The sequence below is a fragment of the Martes martes genome (assembly GCF_963455335.1).
Source record: "Martes martes genome assembly, chromosome: 6".
NCBI lineage: Eukaryota > Metazoa > Chordata > Mammalia > Carnivora > Mustelidae > Martes > Martes martes.
The window spans coordinates 121116855-121135810 of NC_137893.1; the positions used below are offsets into that span (position 1 = coordinate 121116855).

At 53.9% G+C, this 18956-nt stretch overlaps 1 protein-coding gene across 1 annotated transcript; it reads right to left on the minus strand.

Moving 5' to 3' along the window:
- Positions 1 to 4284: 4284 nt before the first annotated feature.
- On the minus strand, positions 4285 to 18651 carry DDR1 (discoidin domain receptor tyrosine kinase 1). The gene is made up of 18 exons (XM_080806763.1): positions 18567 to 18651; positions 15748 to 15886; positions 15556 to 15658; positions 15131 to 15359; positions 13390 to 13537; positions 13049 to 13157; positions 12440 to 12626; positions 12091 to 12337; positions 11472 to 11567; positions 11204 to 11355; positions 10116 to 10281; positions 8976 to 9086; positions 7608 to 7852; positions 7307 to 7434; positions 6845 to 7063; positions 6135 to 6369; positions 5412 to 5561; positions 4285 to 5289 (listed from the first exon to the last, which is right to left on the minus strand). The coding sequence occupies exons 2-18, from the start codon at positions 15842 to 15844 to the stop codon at positions 5149 to 5151; spliced, it is 2763 nt and encodes a 920-aa protein (XP_080662889.1). The 5' UTR covers positions 15845 to 15886; positions 18567 to 18651; the 3' UTR covers positions 4285 to 5148.
- Positions 18652 to 18956: the final 305 nt, after the last annotated feature.

Sequence of the window (18956 nt, forward strand, 5' to 3'; positions counted from 1 at the left end):
GAACGTCTTAAGCCAAGCCAGAACTACAAGTATCCCCAAGTTCCTATGAAGCAAGTTTTATTATTCCCACTTTACAGACTAGAAGACCGAAGCCCAGTGAGATTAGGAAATTTGCCCACAGTCTTTCATCTGGAAAAACCTGAGGCTGGGATTTGAAGTACATGTGAGGGGACACGGACCAAAATGGCAAGAACTGTGTAAGACCCTGTTATGCTCACTCGTGCTTGTTTTGTTTTTCCGTTTCTTTAACAGTGCTGCATAAAATCCTCAAGAATGACACAAAACTGACAAAGCGTTTTTACGGTTAACCTTAAGTAAAATAAGAGACAAATTAGTCTGGAAGAAATATTTAACAAAATAGACAATACAGAGAGCTTTTACAAAGCAGTAAGAAGAAGAACGGAATAGAAAGACTGTAGGAAGAGAGACTCCTGGATAGCTCAGTAGGTTAAGCCTCTGCGTTTGGCTCAGATCATGATCCCAGGGTCCTGGCATTGAGTCCCACATGGGGCTCCTTGCTCAGCGGGGAGTCTGCTTCTCCCTCTGCCTGCTGTTCCCTCTGCTTGTGCTCTCTCTCTGACAAATAAATAAATAAATAAAGTCTTAAAAAAAAAAAAAGAAAGAAAGAAAGACTGTAGAAAGATGTAACAGGCAATAAACAGGAAAAATAGGAATTGTTTATAACCAAATGAAAAAGCTCTCATCTCTACCAGTAATTAAGGAAAAGCAAATTAAAGAAACAATATAATATCTGATTAGAAAAAAAAATTAGGGATTGACAACCTCGTTGTCACCGCACAGGAGCATACAGTACTTATAATACTTCTGTTGAAGGTCGACTTCAGTCACACCTTTTAAAGGGGGCTTTGGCGGTATGTCCAGTTATTTGAATGTGACTGCCGTTTGACCTACCAACTCCACCTTTAGAAATGTATCATACTGAAGTTCTCCCACATGGATACAGAGATAGACATGCAAAGATATTTATTGAAGTGTGTCTGTTAGGGGCGCCTGGGTGGTTCAGTGGGTTAAGCCTCTGCCTTCGGCTCAGGTCATGATCTCAGGGTCCTGGGAGCAAGCCCTGTGTCAGGCTCTCTGCTCTGCAGGGAGTCTGCTTCCCACTCTCTCTCTGCGTGCTTCTCTGCCTACTTGTGATCTCTCTGTCAAATAAATAAGTAAAATCTTTAAAAAAAAAAAAAAAAAGAAGTGTGTCTGTTATTGTATTGTGAAAACAATGGAAACAGCCTGAATGTCCCAAAATGTGGGTCATCACAACAATGTAGAATACTGGCAACACTTAGAAAGGACACCGTATGCATAGTGGCCGAACTATGTACTACCTATCATGAGAGGGAGAAAAGCGGATTACAAAATGGCTTGCCTAGTTCAGTGCCATCTTTGTAAGAAGCTTTTTATGGGTGTGTAAAACTGAAATAGGTCATGTGCTTCATTCTGACAGGTGCAAACCAGCAGAAGCTGGGTGGACCAGGTGACAGTTCCTATAGTGTAGGGAAAACTCTTTAAGGCTACCCTGTCCAGAAGAGGAGCCACTATAACCACCTGTGGCTATTTAAATTTAAATTAACTAAAATTTTAACTTCAGTTCCTCAGCCACATTAGCCCCATTTCAAGTAGTCAGTAGTCACATGTGACTAGTGGCTACCTATTGGGTGGTGCAGCTATAGACCGTTTCTGTGATCACAGATTCTCTTGGAGAGTCCTGCCTGAAGGGATGCAGTGAATGGGAGCAATTTGTCTGATGTCAGGAACTGAGTACACGCTGTTTCTAGAGCTGGATAATCAGCCTGGGATCCTGGGAGCTTCCGGAAATAGGATTATCCAACTTGTGATGGAGAGTTCCTCCCCTCAGACGGCATCCTGGAGAGAAATAACAGAGAGCCCAGAGCCTACTGGCTGCTTCTGACCAGCTTTGCAGTTTCCTGGCTGTGTGGCCTTGAGCACCTAGGTGGCTCAGTTGGCGCCTTCAGCTCAGGTCATGATCTCAGGCTGCTGGGACTGAGTCCTGCATGGGCTCTGCTCAGCGGGGAGTCTGCTTCTCCCTCTCAACTAGTCGTGCACGTGCACACTGGTGCTTGCACTCTCTCTCTCTCTCTATTTCTCGCTCTCTCGCAAAAATAAAAATAAAATCCTTTCCAAAAAAACAATTAAGTTTTCTTTTCTGTGAAATGGCAATAACATTAACTATTTCATATGTTGTATTAAATAAGATATAATATGTAATAAGTATTGTCCTGGCATGTAATAGGTGCTCAGTAAATAGTATTGTTATTCATTATTTTCTTTAAAAGGTAAAATCACACCTATAGTAAGTACTACAAAGAAGAAAGTCCTGTGCCTGAAAGCAGCAAGAGGGGATTTGATCTGGTTGGCATTTGATCCGGTTGGCCAAGTCGGGGAAGATTGCTGAAGGACAAGCAGGACTTAACAAGGCAAAGACAGCAGGGAGGGGAACAAGATTCTGCAAAGGCCATGGCAGGAGGGACTGTGGGCAGTTACAGGAACTGGAACTAGGCCAGTGGTGTATAAAGGACAGAGTGGGGGAGGTTGCTGAAGAATGAGGTGGGCAAACTTGGTCAGGAAGATTTTGTTCTTTATTCTAAGGTCAACAGGAAGCCATTAAAGGATTTGAAATAAAGTAGCAGGGTCAGATTTATGTTTGGCAGCAGCAGAAAACAAATCAAAGAGCAGGAATAGAGCCTGGGAAACTACTGCAGTAGTCCGGGCAAGATGGAGGTAGCATGTGCCAGGATGGTGATGGAGATGAAGAGAAATGACAAATTTAAGGGGGATCTGGGAAGCAAGATCAACAGAGCTTCATGATAGGCTGGCCTTGGAAAGTGAGAAGAGGGGAGGAGAGGCATCGGGGATGATCCCCAAGGTTTTGGCATGTGAAGCCGAATGGATGATGCTGCCATTCACTGACTTCGGGACCCCATGGAGGAGCAGGTTTGAATATTCTGAGACAAGTTCAAATGAATTCCAGGTGATTGCATATGTCTAGAGCTTTGGGAGTTCTCAGCTCACGGCCATGGCATCTGTTGTTCACCATTCTGGGTCCTGGCCTCTAAACTCCTGACCCATCAACATGTCTTAAAACATAGATCACGGGACACCTGGGTGGCTCAGTCGGTTAAGTGGCTGCCTTCGGCTCAGGTCACGATCCCAAGGTCCTGGGATCGAGCCCCACATCAGGTTCCCTGCTCAGCAGAAGAGTCTGCCTCTCCCCTTATCCAGTTGGCTCATTTGGTGAATATCATCAACCAAGACCCCAGGGTCTTTATTTCACACAAACTTCCAGCAAGATAAGTTTGCCTTTTCCACTACTTGCAAGTGATTTTTTTTCCAACCAATTTAAAACTCTGTTAATGCTCTGTTGGTGGTTGTGGCTCATCCTTTCAAACCTCTGAAATAATTTAAGCTCTTGATTCTGGTTCCCACACAAATAGCTCACACCTATCAGCTCATCTGTGCATCTCATCAGCCAAATCCAAAGATTCTCTGCCTGGGACTTCCAGACCCTTGAAGGGGGGTCCTAGAATTAGGGCCCCCAAAATGTACACCTCTGTTTTTATTAACCTCTAACAGGAATTTGGCATTTCCTGCAAGTATGAATATAAGCAAAACCCCCGGTAGTATTAGCAGGACCCAGCACTTGTCACTGAGACACCACAGCTCTTTTCGTATCCCACTACTTTTGAGGAAATCTTGGAGTATTAAGTACCTTTTTTGCTTATTACTATTTGGAGAATGTTAGTAGTTATTACACCTCCTACTAGATATTGTTATTAAATATATTTTAAAAACACATAGGTTACCATGTGATAGGGTTTTTTTTTAACATTTTAGTAAACTCTTTCAATTGATTTCTTCTATGATCATATATGAGATATACACATTTGTGTGTGCACACGTGTGTGTGTGTGTGTGTGTGTGTGTGTAACGCATTTTAAAACAATTCTGAGGAGGAATCAGTAGACCGCTCTAGTCTGCCAAAGGGACCCATGGGTCAAACAAGGGTAAGCCGTCAGGCCTAATTCAGCCCCCTCTAAGCCTCCTGCAAAGCTCCCACTGGAGTTTACAAAGTTCATACATTCATATAGGACCTGAGGTCCCCACAGGCAAGAGCCTGGCTTATAGACAGAACACTGTGCTGGGCAAGATACAGTAGGAAATGGAGTGGGAAGGAGAAGGAAGGAAATGGAAATGAGTTGGGAACAGACACAGGAAGCAGATTTTACCAAAACCGCAAGAAATCCACTCACACCTGTGGAAAACTCAACCTTTATTATTACCTGCCTACTGCAGGATATTAAAATTGCATTGAGCTAGATCCATATATTAGTGTAAAAATCTGTGTCTCTCCCCCCCAAAATGTACAAACCCCAAGTGATTATAGAAAAACCAATATGGCAGCTACAACAGAGGTGTCCAACCCCAAGGCCACAGGCCATTGCTCCCTCTTTCCCCCTAATCCCAGTATTTAATCCATAGAAACATATAGGCTTAGAGAAGTTCTAGCTAAAACACAGCAGGTGGGAAGTGGGGATGGCTGGGGGTGGGGGACAGGGATCACCCCCAGGTCCAGTGTTTCAGAGGATGGAGGAGGGAGAAGCCAAAGTCAAGGACAATTCCAGGAGTTAGCACAAGGAAACATCTTTCTCCCCTTCTTGTTCTCCTCATTCCCCAGATTCTCAGCCAATGGGATCCAGTGTGTGACGGAAGGAGAGAGAGGCTGGGGGGCCACAGCCTTCTCTCTTGGAACCAGTGTTGTCCAGTGGGGCCCAGGTGCTCCAATAGGCCTTATCCAGTGTCTGTCCTATATGTGCCCCTATCTTCCCCCCCAGGGATGGCTAGAAGAGGTCAGAGAGGATCCCATCCACAGGGCCAGCTGGGTGGGTGGCAGAGGCTTCTAAGAGAGGAGCAGGAAGGGGGCATGAGAGTATGTCCCTGGAAGGGAAGGCATCAGCTCCCTGGCAGGCCCAGCCTACCTGTGGTCACACTGCCTCTCTTTCAGAGGTGAAAGGTGGTTGGGACAGGGAATGGAGTGGGGGTGCCGTGAAAATCCTCTTGTTTATTGCCTCTGGCTTTGCCTGAATCCTCCCTGAGGAAGGGGCAGCTGGGTGTGATTCACACCGTGTTGAGCGCATCTTCGGCCAGGAACCGATGTAGCTGGGAAAAGGGTGGTCGCTGCTCAGGCTCCCGGCTCCAGCACCGAAGCATCAGCTCATACAGGCCCAGCGGGCAGGCAGGGGGCCGAGAAAGGTACACCTGCATTATGACAGGGTGGACGGAAGGCAGGGAACAAATGGTCTTTAGTTCCCAACATGACAGGCTCTGGCCCTCCCAGACCCACAACCCTATCGTCCCTCCCGTCTCCCGTCTGCTCTGACCTGGCGGCCCTGGTCCCGGAAGAACTCCCCTGCGTTCTCAATGACTTGCTCATCAGTGAGCTGCCCAAACGGCTGGGCCCGGCAGAGCATCAACACCTCCCACAGGGTCACCCCAAAGGCCCACACGTCACTTGCCGTCGTGAACTTCCCCTGGCGTGTGGATAAAGCAACAAAGGCAGAGAAAGACATCAGGTAACAGAGACCCTCCTCACCTCCCCACAGCTCCCCGTCCACTCAGCACTTCCCCAGCCTGACTCCTCCTGGCTGGCCCCTCCCGAAAAGCCTGCTCCTCCCTCCTTCGGCTCTGCCTTCTTTCTCAGGCTCTAGTCCTCTCCCGGAACTCTTCCTTCTTCTACGCACCCTTCTTTTCCACCATGACCCTCATTTTCTGGTCCTGATTCTCTCCCAACTCCTACCTTTTGATCTCTAGCCTCCTGTCTCCCCTTACCTCTATTGCTCCCTGACTACTGCTTTTGTACCCACTCTTGGCTCCTGAACCCTTTCCCATCATACCACTCCTCCCTACTTTCTCTGGTCCCTAGAGCCAGAGGGAAACTTACAGAGCACTGGCCCAAATCCTCACTTCAGAGATGAGGGAACTGCAGTGCGGGGAAGGCAAGTGACTTGACAGAGACCACAGAGCAGCCAGTGCTTCCCCGCCCTGCCCTCCCCTGCCCACCCCTACCCAGCCCTGCCCTGTCCACCTCTCTCAGGGCCTCTCACCATGAGGATGCACTCCCAGGCCATCCACCGGATGGGCAGCACTGCCCGGCCCTGCACGCGATAATAGTCCCCAGCATAGAGGTTCCGGCTCATGCCGAAGTCAGCGATTTTGATAGTGAAATTTTCCCCAACCAGGCAGTTCCTTGTGGCCAGGTCCCGATGTACAAAGTTGAGTGTGGCCAGATAGCGCATGCCCGAGGCAATCTGAGCCGCCACATGTAGCAGCATGGGGTAGCTGAGGACAGAGCCAACGAGAGAGGGTCCCTAGAGGCAGTCCCAGACTCATACCCACCTCACAGATTCCTGGGAGAGGAAGGGGGGGGCCCACTCCCTGGGACTGGGTCCTGCCTACAGCTGGTGCAGAGATGGAATGCCCACGCAGAGGCCAGGGGTAGGTGCCCACACAATGCTTGTTTGGCTCATCTGACCCAGGGAGCTGCTGCTCTGTTGTCTGGACTCAGGCAGTGAGGGTGAGCGAGAGCAGAGGGAGATTCCTGACAGAGTCCAAGTCCCTTCAGCAACCCTCTGTAGTAACTTCTTGCTTCTCAGTCCCCAGATGAACATGGCCATGTATTCCTCACCCCAGTCCCCACCTCGCGAACCTCACTACCTGCTCCCACATCCCATGCTGGATCCAGGTTGGAGCAAGGGGAGAGGAGACCCCTCCCTGATGAGCTCTCAGAGAAGGGCCAGCCTGGGTAAGTGGGTACCTGATGGTGGGCCCTGGGGCAGCCTCCCCGTCTCTGGGGGCCCCCTCGGCCACCTTGTCCTCTAGCTGGTGGGCACTGAGGAACTGGTTAAGGTCACCATTCTCCATGTAATCGGTAATCATGCAGAGGGGGTCATCCTGCACACACACGCCCAGGAGCCGGATGATGTTTGGATCCTTTAGCCTCGACATGATCTTCACCTCCTTCAGGAAATCATTCCTAGAAAAGTGGGGAGGTGGCAGGGACACTGAGCGGCTGATCTGTCCTTTCTCTCCTGCTCACGCAGACCAGCACCCTAACCCCAGCAGACAAGCTGACTCACTAGTGACACTGAGACCCGGCCTGAGATCAGCCTGAGATGCAAACTTCCTTCCCCAGCCACACCCCCTGTTGTTCTCTACCATATTCCCCATTCCTCATGGCCTCCCTTCCCTATCACCAGACACCATCCCTGGTCCTCACCTGGCATTCTTGGTGGCATCTGGCCGTAGGATCTTGACAGCTACCAGCAAAGGGTGTCCCTTGCACACATTAAGGGGGAAATCAAGACTGACCAGATCTTGAGGGTTTTCTACCTCACACAGGTGCACCTGGGGAAAGAAGCTCATTTGTTAGAAAGTCACATGATTCACTGAGGTCACAGGGTCAACTGGGATAACACAGTCACAGATGACAGGTTCTGACCAATGGGGATATGTGGGCATGACATCAGAGCTCCAGACAGTCAAGACACTGCTGATAGCGGGGCAGGGATCCTCCTTACCTCCCCAAATTGGCCCTCGCCAAGCTTCTCCTTGAAGCGGAGCCGAGACCGAGGAAAATCCACTCTGGGAGGCCCATCCCCGGCAGCCCCTGGGGGCAGCGCGGGCACAGCATAGGTGTTGCCCCCAGTGACGCCCTGCAGGGTGACAATGTCAGCCTCGGCATAATGGGGGACGCTGTTCTGGGAAGGTGGGGGCAGAAGCGGGGCACCTGGCTTCTCAGGCTCCATATAGTCCCCACTGCAGGCTGGAGGGGTGAGGGGAAAGAAGACAAGATAAAGCATCAGGAGCAGCCCTTGAGAGCCATGGTTCTCCACACCCCAGCCTCCCAGAGGCCCCTTGTCTCCCCGTTGGGTGAGAGACTGGGTCTATGATCCATCTTCTTGGTATTCTACCCACCAACCTCAAACCAGAGAAGATGCTGGCATGAGATGAGAGTGAACTGTTCCAGAGTTTAAGGCAATGGAAACAGTTGAACAAAGAATGACATCATCTATTCTCTAGGGATCCCAGCACAGCCCAAGAGACCATGACAGAAGTCTTGACTAGAAGAGGAATTCCTCTACCCACCATCAGAAGAAGGATGGTGCTAGTCATCTGGTTACCCCCTACCTTCTAAGCCCTTGTCCCACTCACCGCCAGCCCCTCCTGTTCACTTAGCTGTTCTACCTACCTGCACCTCCCCACACATACTTTTAGCCTTGGCTCCTCCCTGCCATGGCTACCCAAACCCTCCCTGACCCAATACTCCAAGCTCAAAGACAAGCAGAGACAGGGGCACACAGAAAGGGGGAGAGGGGAACAGTTCCTCACAGCCAGGACAACAATGAATCTACAGACAGAGGAGAGGAAGCAGAGCTGTCCCCTCTTAGCCCTGGGGAAGGAGCAACAATGAGAGAAGGCAACACCAAGGAGAGGAGGAGCAGACAGGAAGGGCAGGGTGTGAGCCTTCACCTCTGGGACTGCAGAGACAGAACACATGGGGGGAGAGGGCAAGCACCCAGGGTGAGAGGCCCTCCTCCTTGCATCTCTAGGGAGAGAGGAAACAAAGGAGGAGTTATAAGAGAACCTGGGGTCAGTATAGCAACCTCCTCTCTGGCTCTGGAGAGCAGAAAAGATGGGGTGGAAGAGGAGGAGGAAGACAGAGCTGAGAACCAGTGAGCTTTCTGCTCCTGTGCTCAAGGGAAAGGCTTTAAGAAGGAACAAGCACAGCAGAGGAGAGCTAAGGGCATTAGAGCTTCCTCCTTGGGAGCTCAGGAGAGCAAAAGAGGCCACAGCAGGGAGAGGAGGGAGTGCAAGGTGTGAGGACTTTTCCCTGCCCCTGTAAAGGTATGGGGAGCCTGGAGGAGCCCAGAGGCAGAGGGGCTTACCCTGGGTGTTGGTGGGTTTGGCCCAGACGGGTGTGGGGGGGCCGGGGCCCCGAGGGGGACGGGCGTAAGTGGCCAGAAGGAGGCGGTAGGCTGGATTGGAGAGCAGCAACGCTGTCGGGAGAAGGAGGGGGGGAGACACGGGGAAGGGATGAGACTCAAGGCTAGACAGACAAGGAGACCTGGAATAGGGCAAGACCAGGGCTGATGGGAATGAATGTACTGAGAGAAAGGGACAGGATAAAACAAGGATCTGAAGAGTGCTGGATTGCTGGATGAATAATGAGTGAACAGACAGACATAGATGGATGGGTAGAGGGATGGATGATAAACGAATGGTTGAATGGGTGAATGGACAGATAGAGAAATGAATGGATAAATATATATGGATGGATGGATGGATGGATGATAGGTGAATGGTTGGATGGTGGATGGATGGATAGATGGAGAGATGAACAAATGGATGTTTGAATATATTTGGATGGATGATGGATCCAGTAATTGAATGGTCGACAGATGGATGTACAGATGGATGAATGGGTGAACAGATGTATGAACATGGATGAATAATGGATTGGTAGACGGACAGACAGAAGCCAGATGGGTGGTTGAATGGATGGACAGATAGATGGAAGACTGGATGGGTGGTTGGATGGATGGATGATAGATGGGTGAATAGATGTATGAATATTTATGGATGGATACATAATGGATAAATGGTCAGATGGTGGATAGAGGAATGAATGGACAGAGGGATGAACATACACATAAATACAGATAGAAGGATGGATAATGGATGGATGGAAGGATGGATGGATGGAATGAACATGGCAAGTCTAGGAGAAAGAAGAGAGGCTAGAAGATACAATGAGAGGGCACAAAAAAGAAGAGAGAAATGTGTACGGGACACAGACAAAATGAGACCACTATGGATTAGGGGTAATACATGGGAAATTCTTGAGAAAAATTATATAGTAAGGACATGGGAGTGGTACAGAGTGTGGTGACTGGGGCACAGAAATAAAGAAAATGAGTTGAAATTGGAAAAACAGAAAAAGAAGGGAATGGAAACAGAGAGGAAAAGGGATACAATAAGAAAATAAGCAGAGGACGGAGGTAGGACTAGAACAAGGCAGGTCTTACCAGAGCTGTTGGGGACACTGGGAGCAGAGTGGGGCGGATTCCCACGAGGGCGGGGTTCCTGGTAAGGGGGTGGCTCAAGAGGGCCTGGGCGGTTGTTGATGAGGATGGTGTCCCCAGGGACAGACAGATGAACTGTCAGCTCCTCTTCTAAAACCCGGCGCTCGGCCTTGTTGCAGGAATGGGAATGTTAACTGCACATGATTCCAGCTCATTTAATGACGACTCCCCTTCTCCCCTTCAGTCCCCACAACAGTCGCATAGTGGTATCTACTATTAACTCTATTTCACATAGTGGTATCAGTATTAACTCTCTTTCTAAAGAAACAAAGGTTCAAGAACATGTAGGTCAGTCCCCTGATGTCCCATAATGGGATTCCAACCCAAATCTGACCAGATAATTATAGAATCATCAACCTTCATGCATACCACCCCCACCAAACTCTCACCAGGAAGACAGGGGCTTGGAGTATGCCTGGCTTCTTCCTCTAGCTCCTCTCTGCCCCTCTAGCTACACTCTCCCCCTTTCCCATTTGGCTCCTACCCCAAGAGGTTGACTAGTGTGGACTTTATCAACTGGCTCAGTTTGGGTTGGCTGGAGAGGAGTTTGTTGGGCAGGCGGGAAGTAAGGTCAGGGTGATTAGTCTCCCAGCCCCTCCCTGAGAGGTGGACTCAGGCTAGCTGTATCCCTGAAGCAAAGTCCACTCCCCATCTCAAGGAGGCTTTCCCCAGACTCACTCCTCCAGGTTCTGGTAACTTCCCTCCTCATCTTGCATGCCCACAGCCCATGAGTGGTGACAGTTCTGTGGGAATTGTACTACTCTTTGCAATTTCCATAAGGCCGCCCACTCCTTTGCAACCTGGCACTTTACTGAGCCCACCTCCGGTTATCCTAATTAGACTGTGTTCTGCAGTCCCCACAGGACCCAAACTAATGCAGGCATCCCCATACACGTTGGCCTCAGCCTGGCCTCAGTCTCCACACCCACACCCTGCCTGTGCTCTCCACGCTGTAACCCCCTGCTCCCCACAATCCCCCTCACCCCTCCCCCACACCTCCCACCCCCAGGCCCCACCCCCACACTGCTCACCTTGCTGAGGAGCCTGCGCCAGTGCAGCCGCCAGAGCATGAGGGCAATGATGAGCAGCAGCAGCAAGATGATGGCCACCAGGCAGCCGATGAGGATGGCAGTCGGGCTCCCCTCTGCCTTGGCCACGGGTTGCTGGCCTCGGGGCTCTAGCTCTGGTAGAGACAGGAGAGTCAGAACCACAGGAGGCTTCCCACCCGAGTGGGGGTGGCCCCAGTAGCAACGGCAGCACAGGACCCACTGGCTTGGGAGGAGGCCCCAGGCTGCTCACCCAGGCTGCTGAAGTTGGTGGGAGGTGGGCCAGGTGGCCACCAGGGAGCCGGTGGGAAGGTGCCCCCCAGAGCTGGAGAGGAGTCATTCATAACATCTATAGAGAAGGACGAGAAGAAAGGATGGAGTCAGAGAGGGAAGAGGCCCCAAAGGGAAGCTGCTGGCATGAGACATGTGGAATTCTACCACTAGGAGCAGGGGTGATACTCAGTATATGTACCCACCCATCCGAAGGAGGGGGGCTGGCTATTGTGGATGTCAAGTGTTTAGCTGCTGGGTTGTGAGGAGATACAGGACTCCCAGTGACAGAGAGCCCCAGGTGGGGATCTTGGGTACCAGGCAGCCTGAAGAAGAGGCTATTTCTCAACCAGCACAGAGTACTTCAGTGTTTTTATAGCCAACACTGTCCTACCGGCTCAGTATCAGTCATGAAGGAAGGGCTGATAAAGCAAAGATGGGGCTGGGCGGAAGGAGTAGAGAGACATTCCAATTACTCTGGGCATCTCTGCTTGGGAAGTCTCACGAGTGGTAGATAGATCTGGTGCTGGGAGTGGATATTTTGGCGTCCTGCGGGTTGGCAATCCTAGAGGCTGAGGACTGGGCAGAGACCAGGGGCTTACCAGAGATGAAGGAGATTTCACTGAAGAGTAACCAAGGCCCAGCAAAGAGGAAGCGGCACTGCAGAAAGCGGCCCACGCGGCCGCCCAGGGGCACGGACACAGCCCGGGCTCTGGGGTCCCCCAGGCTGCCCCCCAGGGCGTGGCGTACAGGCTCCCCCTCCCAGGCCATGGCAGGGCCCCGCTTGAAGCGACATTCCACCCCACCAGGCAGGCGGGCTCCCAGGGTGTGCATGTTGTTACAGTGGACCTGGGGGGGAAGGGAGGAGGGACACAGGGTCAAGGCCAGGAGAGCCTAGGTGAGCACCCCAGGAGCAACCACCGTGGTCTCTGAGGAGCCGAACGCGCTTACCTGCATGGCCTGGAAAGCCCTCAGCCGGTCAAACTCAAACTCCATCTCCACATAGCCAGCTGGGAAGCTGTGGTTGCTCCACCCCACATAGTCATAGCCTGGCCAGACCCGCAGCTCCTGGCTCTTCCTAAAGTCATCCAGCCCCACCACACCATCCGCCAGCTGACCCAGACCTCCGTATAGCAGCCTGGAAAGCAGGACAGCAGAGGAACCAGAGGGTGGCAGAGAAGAGAGTGGTACCCATTCATGTGCTGTGCCACCCCAGGCCTCAACCTCCCCACTGTGGCTCTCTCTCTCACTCCCAGAATTGCTGTGGTTGCATGGAGGCACCACCTCTAAGGCGCACCATGCAGCCTAAGGTGTGTGTATTTATGGCGACAGTTTCCAACAGATGTGTCTTAGCAAAGGGGTGCCTTTTTCTAACTCGAACAAAGTGTCACATGAGCTAGGTTGCCTTGCTACCCTTCAATCCTGATCCTGTGTCCCCAAGGCCCCACCTAACCTATCCCTCTCCCCAGTTCTTCCATCTCACTGGCCAGACTCTTGACCCCACCCACTACATCCTCCCTCCCACCCGGTCTCCCGTTCTGCACAGCCTGCCTCTCTTACCCGCCAACAGCGTGTGTGGTGTGTCCATCATAGGTGGAGTCGTTCAGGTGCACTGCCTCGGATAAGTACATCGTCTGCCCCACAGGGGCCGTGTAAGACAGCAGTCCGTCTGGGGCAGGGTGCGCAGGTGATGTTAGCGGCAGGAAGCCTCTCTCCCGCTCCCTTGCATCAGTCCCTTCCTGTGTCCCTCCACAGGCCCACGGGCATGGAGGGGACAAAGTTGGCCGACACCCCGCCCTAACCAGAGTGACAGCTTCCCAACAAGAGAAAGAGGATTCTGGAAGCCCTTCTCCCCAGGCCCCAGCCCAGGAAACAAATTCTCGGGGGTCTGAATGACTCACCCTTCCAGAGGCAGCCATAGAGCTCCACCCGCAGACAGACACTCATGACCCGGTCGGCCCGGGGGTAAAAGCGAACCAGCCGGGCCACCATGGGGGGTCCCAGGTCCTTCAGCACCACGCCCCCAGGGTCCTCATTACCTAAAATCACCTGTGGCCCAGGAAATAGGGTGGATGAGTGGGAAAGGCTCTGGGTTGGATCTCACTTCCCAGTCAGCCGCCGTCCCCTGGCCCAGCACACAGTAGCCACAAGGAGACTCATGAAGGCTGGTGTCGAGCACCCAGGGCTCTGGGGTACAGCCAGGCATTTCTAAAATGAGGGGCTGTAGCAAAGACCTCTGACACGGGTACCTGGGTGGCTCAGTTGGCTGCCTTCGGCTCAGGTCATGATCCCAGGGTCCTGGGATCGAGGCCCACATCGGGCTCTCTGCTAGGTGGGAAGCCTGCTTCTCCCTCTCCCGCTCCCCCTGCTTGTGTTCCCTCTCTCTCTCTGTGTGTCTCTCTGTCAAATAAATAAATAAAATCTTTTTAAAAAGACCTCTGACACATCTCTCAGCCTGACACTTTGTCCTCAACCTCCAGTGTCAGCCCCGAACCCTGCCTGTCTCCATTTGTCTCTAAGCCATGCATCGCACCATGCACAGATTTTACCCAGTTCTCAGAGCTCTGCACCTCTGCTTCCACCTTCCCCCTCTTCCTTCACCCCATCCTCTCTGTCCACTCGGCAGGCATTGGCTGACTGCCCACTCTGTGCCAGCCATGCACGTTCTCAGTGGTAAACATCCATCCCTCCCCTCTCCCCATGCCGCACTGAGATTCCAGTAGGAAAAACAGCTGTGCAGAACAAGAGGCAGAGGGTGTGGGGCTGAAGCAGTGGGAGGCAGGCTCTCTAAGGAGGTGATATCTAGAGGGGAACTGAGTAGAAGAAGCAGCCAGGGACATCTGGGGGAGAGGTCTCCAGGCACAGAGACCGGCAAGCAAAAATGTCCTAAAGCTGTGGGAAGTATCCGTGCTTGTTCCAGGGACAGCAAGAAAGCCAGTGGGCCCAAGTGGAGTGAGAATACAGGAAAGAGGAGTAAGGGAAGCAGGCAAGAGCCAGGCCGGGCTAAGCTTCTGCACCCAGGAAGGAGCTTAGCTTTGGTTCCACAGTGGAAAGCCAGTGGAGGGTCATGGACCAGGTGCCCCTCATCTGATACGCATTTTCTCAGGCACAGTGGACGAAGCCTCTGGGTGGAGATAGTTCAGGTGGGAACAGACAGGAGCAGGGAGAACACTCTGGAGGCCAGCAGGTTCATCTAAGCCTGGGATGGTGTGGTGTGTGGCCTGGGGTGGTAGAGGCGGCGGTGGTGAGAAATGGTTGGATTCAGGAAATGCGGAGGTAGAACAGACTGGCCTTGCTGGTGCTTTGGAAGCAGAAGGGTGACAGACCAGAGGAATCCCCGATATCATCTTAGCCTGTGGCCTGAGCAACTGGCCTGAGTTGGGGGGAGGAGCAGGTCTGGGGTGGGAATGGGATTCAAACTCAGCTTGGGAGGTTTACGGTAGGTTTGAGATGCCCATTAGACATTCAGGTGGAAAGGCCCAGAAGGTGGTCATGTTTGCAACGCTAGATGGAGCTCAAGAGAGAGGCTTGGGCTAGAGAAGGTAGAAATCGGCAGTCATGGGTGGACAGGTGGCATTTATAGTATAGCTGGGGACAAGAGGAGACCCAACCTTCCCTCGGGGCTGCCCCCACCAGCCTCACCTCCTGACCCCAGCGGTCCCTCCAGTCCATCCAGCGGTGGCCGTCCCGGGAGTAACGCAACCGGTAGCTGGGGGAGAACTCCTTGCCCAGGCCTCCCGCGTGCCGCCCCTGGGTGCCCACCAAAGCCACCAGGTGCAGCCGCCGCAGATCCACCTGCAGGTACTCCTCCTCCTTCGGAAAGACCGGCCCCGCGGGGCACCAGGCCCCATCCCCGTCGCTGCTCTCCAGCCTGGGAGGGAGCAAGAGGTCACAAGGAACATCTGGTCTGCCTCTGTCTCTAGTATTTCAAGCCCCTCACGATGCAGGGTGGGGTTTCATTGGCACTGGCCCTCCTAGCAGCCTCTGGGCTTGGGCAGAGGACTCAGAAGGGCAGGTAGAGGCCCCAGGAGCTCCCTCCAGAGCGGTGCCCCAGGTGTGCCAGTTACCTGCTGTGGCGAGCGGCAGTGGAATCTGACCAAGAGCTGGAGGCAGAGATGTCTCCATCTGGAATGGTCCTGTCCTGCATGCCCAGGGCATAGCGGCACTTGGCTAGGTGAACACAGGCACACAGAGGGTCAAGGCCCCTGGCTCTGTCTCCCAAGCCCCATCCTCGGGGACCCAGGAGCCAGGTTCCTCACCAGGGTCAAAATGTCCCTTCATATCAGCATCTCCAGTTGCCACCAAGAGCAGCAGCAGCAGCACCAGCGGCAGAGAAGTGAGGGCCCCTGGCCCCATAGCTCCTGATTCCTCAGGCCTAAGGGGGCGGGGGCAGCATCTCTGCAGGGGAGCAAACAAGGGGTAGGGTGAGTGAAAGTCAAGGAGCCCCAAGCCACAGCCAAGGACAGACAGGCAGAATGGGTTGCTCTGGGAATAACAGGAGTAAAGTGACAACAGCAAAAGCTGCTTAATAGCATCAGCTGTGTTCTTAGAATGCTCCCCATGTGCCAGACGCTGGGCTAAACTCTGGTCCACTCCCCACCTACGATCCCAGAATTCTAAGAAAAGTAGGGGACCCCAGGGTTTTCCAATCTCACTGTCCTCTGTAGCCCCACTAAGCCCAGTGTCACCCCCAGACCGGCAGCCCCACAGCACGCAGGCACTTGGGAGACAGGCAGGACGTCATCCCTCCCTGAGATCTGCTGAATCAGAATCTGCATTTTAACACAACCCCCAGGTGATCCGTGCCCATGAAAGTCCGAGAATCCCTGCTCTTCACTTGGGCCTGGGTGGCACACACTACCTAAAACCATTCCAACTGGTATCTCCTTGTGAATCCAGGTTATCCACCCTCTGCAGAACAGCAGAAGCTGCTCTGACCTCTCCTCTTCCTGGAGGTCCGCACTGAGCTCCCCAGGCCCTGGAATCCCGAGGGACCCCTAGTGCCACCCCTCATGCCCTTCCCCCACCTCTGCCATCAGATCCAAAGCCTGTTATCCCAGCTCTCCTCATTCCGCTTCCCTTCTTAAGACCCAGACATCCTGTCCCCCCAGTTCCCACTTTCTGAAGGTGGCTGCCTCTGAAGGAAAAGCCCAGTGCTGAGGAAAGGCCTGAGTTGCCTTGGAGACGAGGGCGGGTCTACAGGCAGGGAGGCCAGGTCACCCCAGGAGGTAGGAAGAGTGGGGGGATACTCCCCCATCCCTTTGTCCTCTTCCAGCTGCTCCCATCATGCTCTAGGGCAGGAATGTAAGAGGCAGCTGAGACCCCACAGCTCTGAAGCAGCAGCTGAGGGGGCCGACTGAGTTGCGGGGGGCACCCAGGCATCAAAGAAGAGCTAGAACCAGAGGCATCACACCTGGTCCCTCGGAGGTCCAGGAGCCACGTGCAGGGCAGCAGGCTGCAGGGTCCCAGGCGGCTGGCCTGGAATTCCTGGGTGCCTCTCTCCACCCCCACCCCTCTCGGGAACAGCGGGGCCCTTGTTCCCCTGGGTAACCTTCATGCCTATCCCAGATGAGTCATCGGAGCCAGACGGAGCTAGAGGAGCCCCGGGCAAAGATACAAAGACAGGCAAAGGATAGGAGGCAGGGGGAGACAGGGCGAGAAACACAAAGCAAGAGGTAAATAGAGCAGGCTTAGAAGCACAGGGCACAGAGCCAAGCAGAGAAACACACAGATGTCTGGGGCAATCCCTCCAACACTCCAATCACCCTACTTCACTCCATTGGGTCAGGCACACATAGGACAGGCTGAGAAGACCTACCCCAACACCAACCCACCCTACCCTACCCCAATTACAAAGCAGGGACTGGTCACTGCTGCAGGTCCTTCCTTTTCCTCTCCTATCCCCATCCCCCATCACAAACACCAGCCACACAGCTCTGTGCACCCCTTACACCCCCATGACCCCACCCCACCCCCACTCATCAGCCATGCAAACTTGCAGAGCTGACTGTAAACCCTGGGGCTAATTGTAACACACACACACACACACACACACACACACACACACCTCTGTCAAAGACAACTCTTCACAGACTTTTAGAGGCAGACACTTAAATGTGTTACACACATCTGTCCCAGCTGTGGCAATCACAGACACTCATGCACACATCAACTCCATCCACACGCCATCACTTAGTGAATAGCCATCTTCAGACATCCGTGAACGTGAAATGACAGATACCACGTGCTCCTACCATTAGAGGACACCGTGAGACACATACACTCAGGCTCTCAGACACAGGATCCCAATACACATCAAGACCAAGCCAGAGAGAAGCCAAGGTGGTGGCTGGAAGGGCCATGGGAAAAAGAGGCACTGCTCCATTTTCCCAGACGCTCAGCTTTCACCTGTCTTCACTGTAGCACTCACTCCCAAGGCACCCATGTGCCTACAGCACTGGCTGCAGGTAGAGGTGCTGGGAAGGAAAGTCCAGCCAGCAGGGGACCGAGGGGGTGTGGGAGGGAGGGGGGAATGGGACACTGAGGATGGGGCGCACCAGGCAGTGACACAGCTTCACGATAGAACCAACTGACCATCCGGAGGCTGTCACTGGCGGGTTAAGGTATCAGTGCCTCTCTGCTGGGCTGAGGGCACTGCCCCAGTGGGAGCTGACTGGGCAGAGACTTAGCACTTAGCAGGTAGATGCCCGCAGGGACTGGCCTGATAGGAGGGCACATCCGCTTCTCCAGGGGCCAGAGGGAATGATTCAATGGGGCCACACAAGAGCACCTGCCTTCCTGGGCGTCAGTTCCTTCACACTGAGTAAAGGGTCCTTCCTCAATGCTGAAAGGCACTTTCTCCGAGGTCAGGGAGGTGCTCCCCCATTTTCAGACAGTAAGCCAGCGCACTGGGGAGGCGGGCAGGGACACGCTCGGCGGAGCTGGGCAACCTAGAACAGCCCGGGAGCGTCCTGCCTCCGCCGCCAAGCCCTCACCCGGCCGCCGCACCTCCCCTGGAGCCCCCGGCCTCGGCCTCTGTCCCACCGCCCCGCAGGGGTCCTCCGGCCGCACCCCCTACCTCTCATCGCTCTTCCCGGGAGACCCAGGCGTCCGACCCCGGAGCGGGGCCTCCTCGGCGGCTGGGCGAGGGGCGGGGGAGGCGCAGGGAGCCGGGAGCAGGGAGCGGGAGGCGCCGGCTGGGCTCGGGTGTCGGGAGGCGGCTCCCGCGAGCAGCTGTCGGGGGCCTGTTCCGGGGAGAGGAGCCAGGGCTGGCGCGGCTCGGGCTCAGGCGCCGCCTCCCCACAGCCCGGCTCCCCCTCCTTCCCTCCCTCCCTCCCTGCCGCCGCCCGCCGCCCTCCGCCCTCCGCCCGCCGGCCGGGGTAGCCGCCCTTCCCCCTCCCGGACAGCGTCGTCCCCGCCGCTCCCACGCCCGGCGCCGCCCTCCCGGCCTCGAGCTCCCCTCTGCCCG

Excerpts from the sequence above, each read along its gene's own strand:
- DDR1 (XM_080806763.1), bottom strand. The coding sequence starts at position 15,844 with ATGGGGCCAGGGGCCCTCACTTCTCTGCCGCTGGTGCTGCTGCTGCTG. Across the intron at positions 12,627-13,048 it reads ACCACACACGCTGTTGGCGG|GCTGCTATACGGAGGTCTGG; the intron begins GTAAGAGAGGCA and ends CCTGCTTTCCAG. Across the intron at positions 10,282-11,203 it reads GGCGCAGGCTCCTCAGCAAG|GCCGAGCGCCGGGTTTTAGA; the intron begins GTGAGCAGTGTG and ends TCCTGCAACAAG.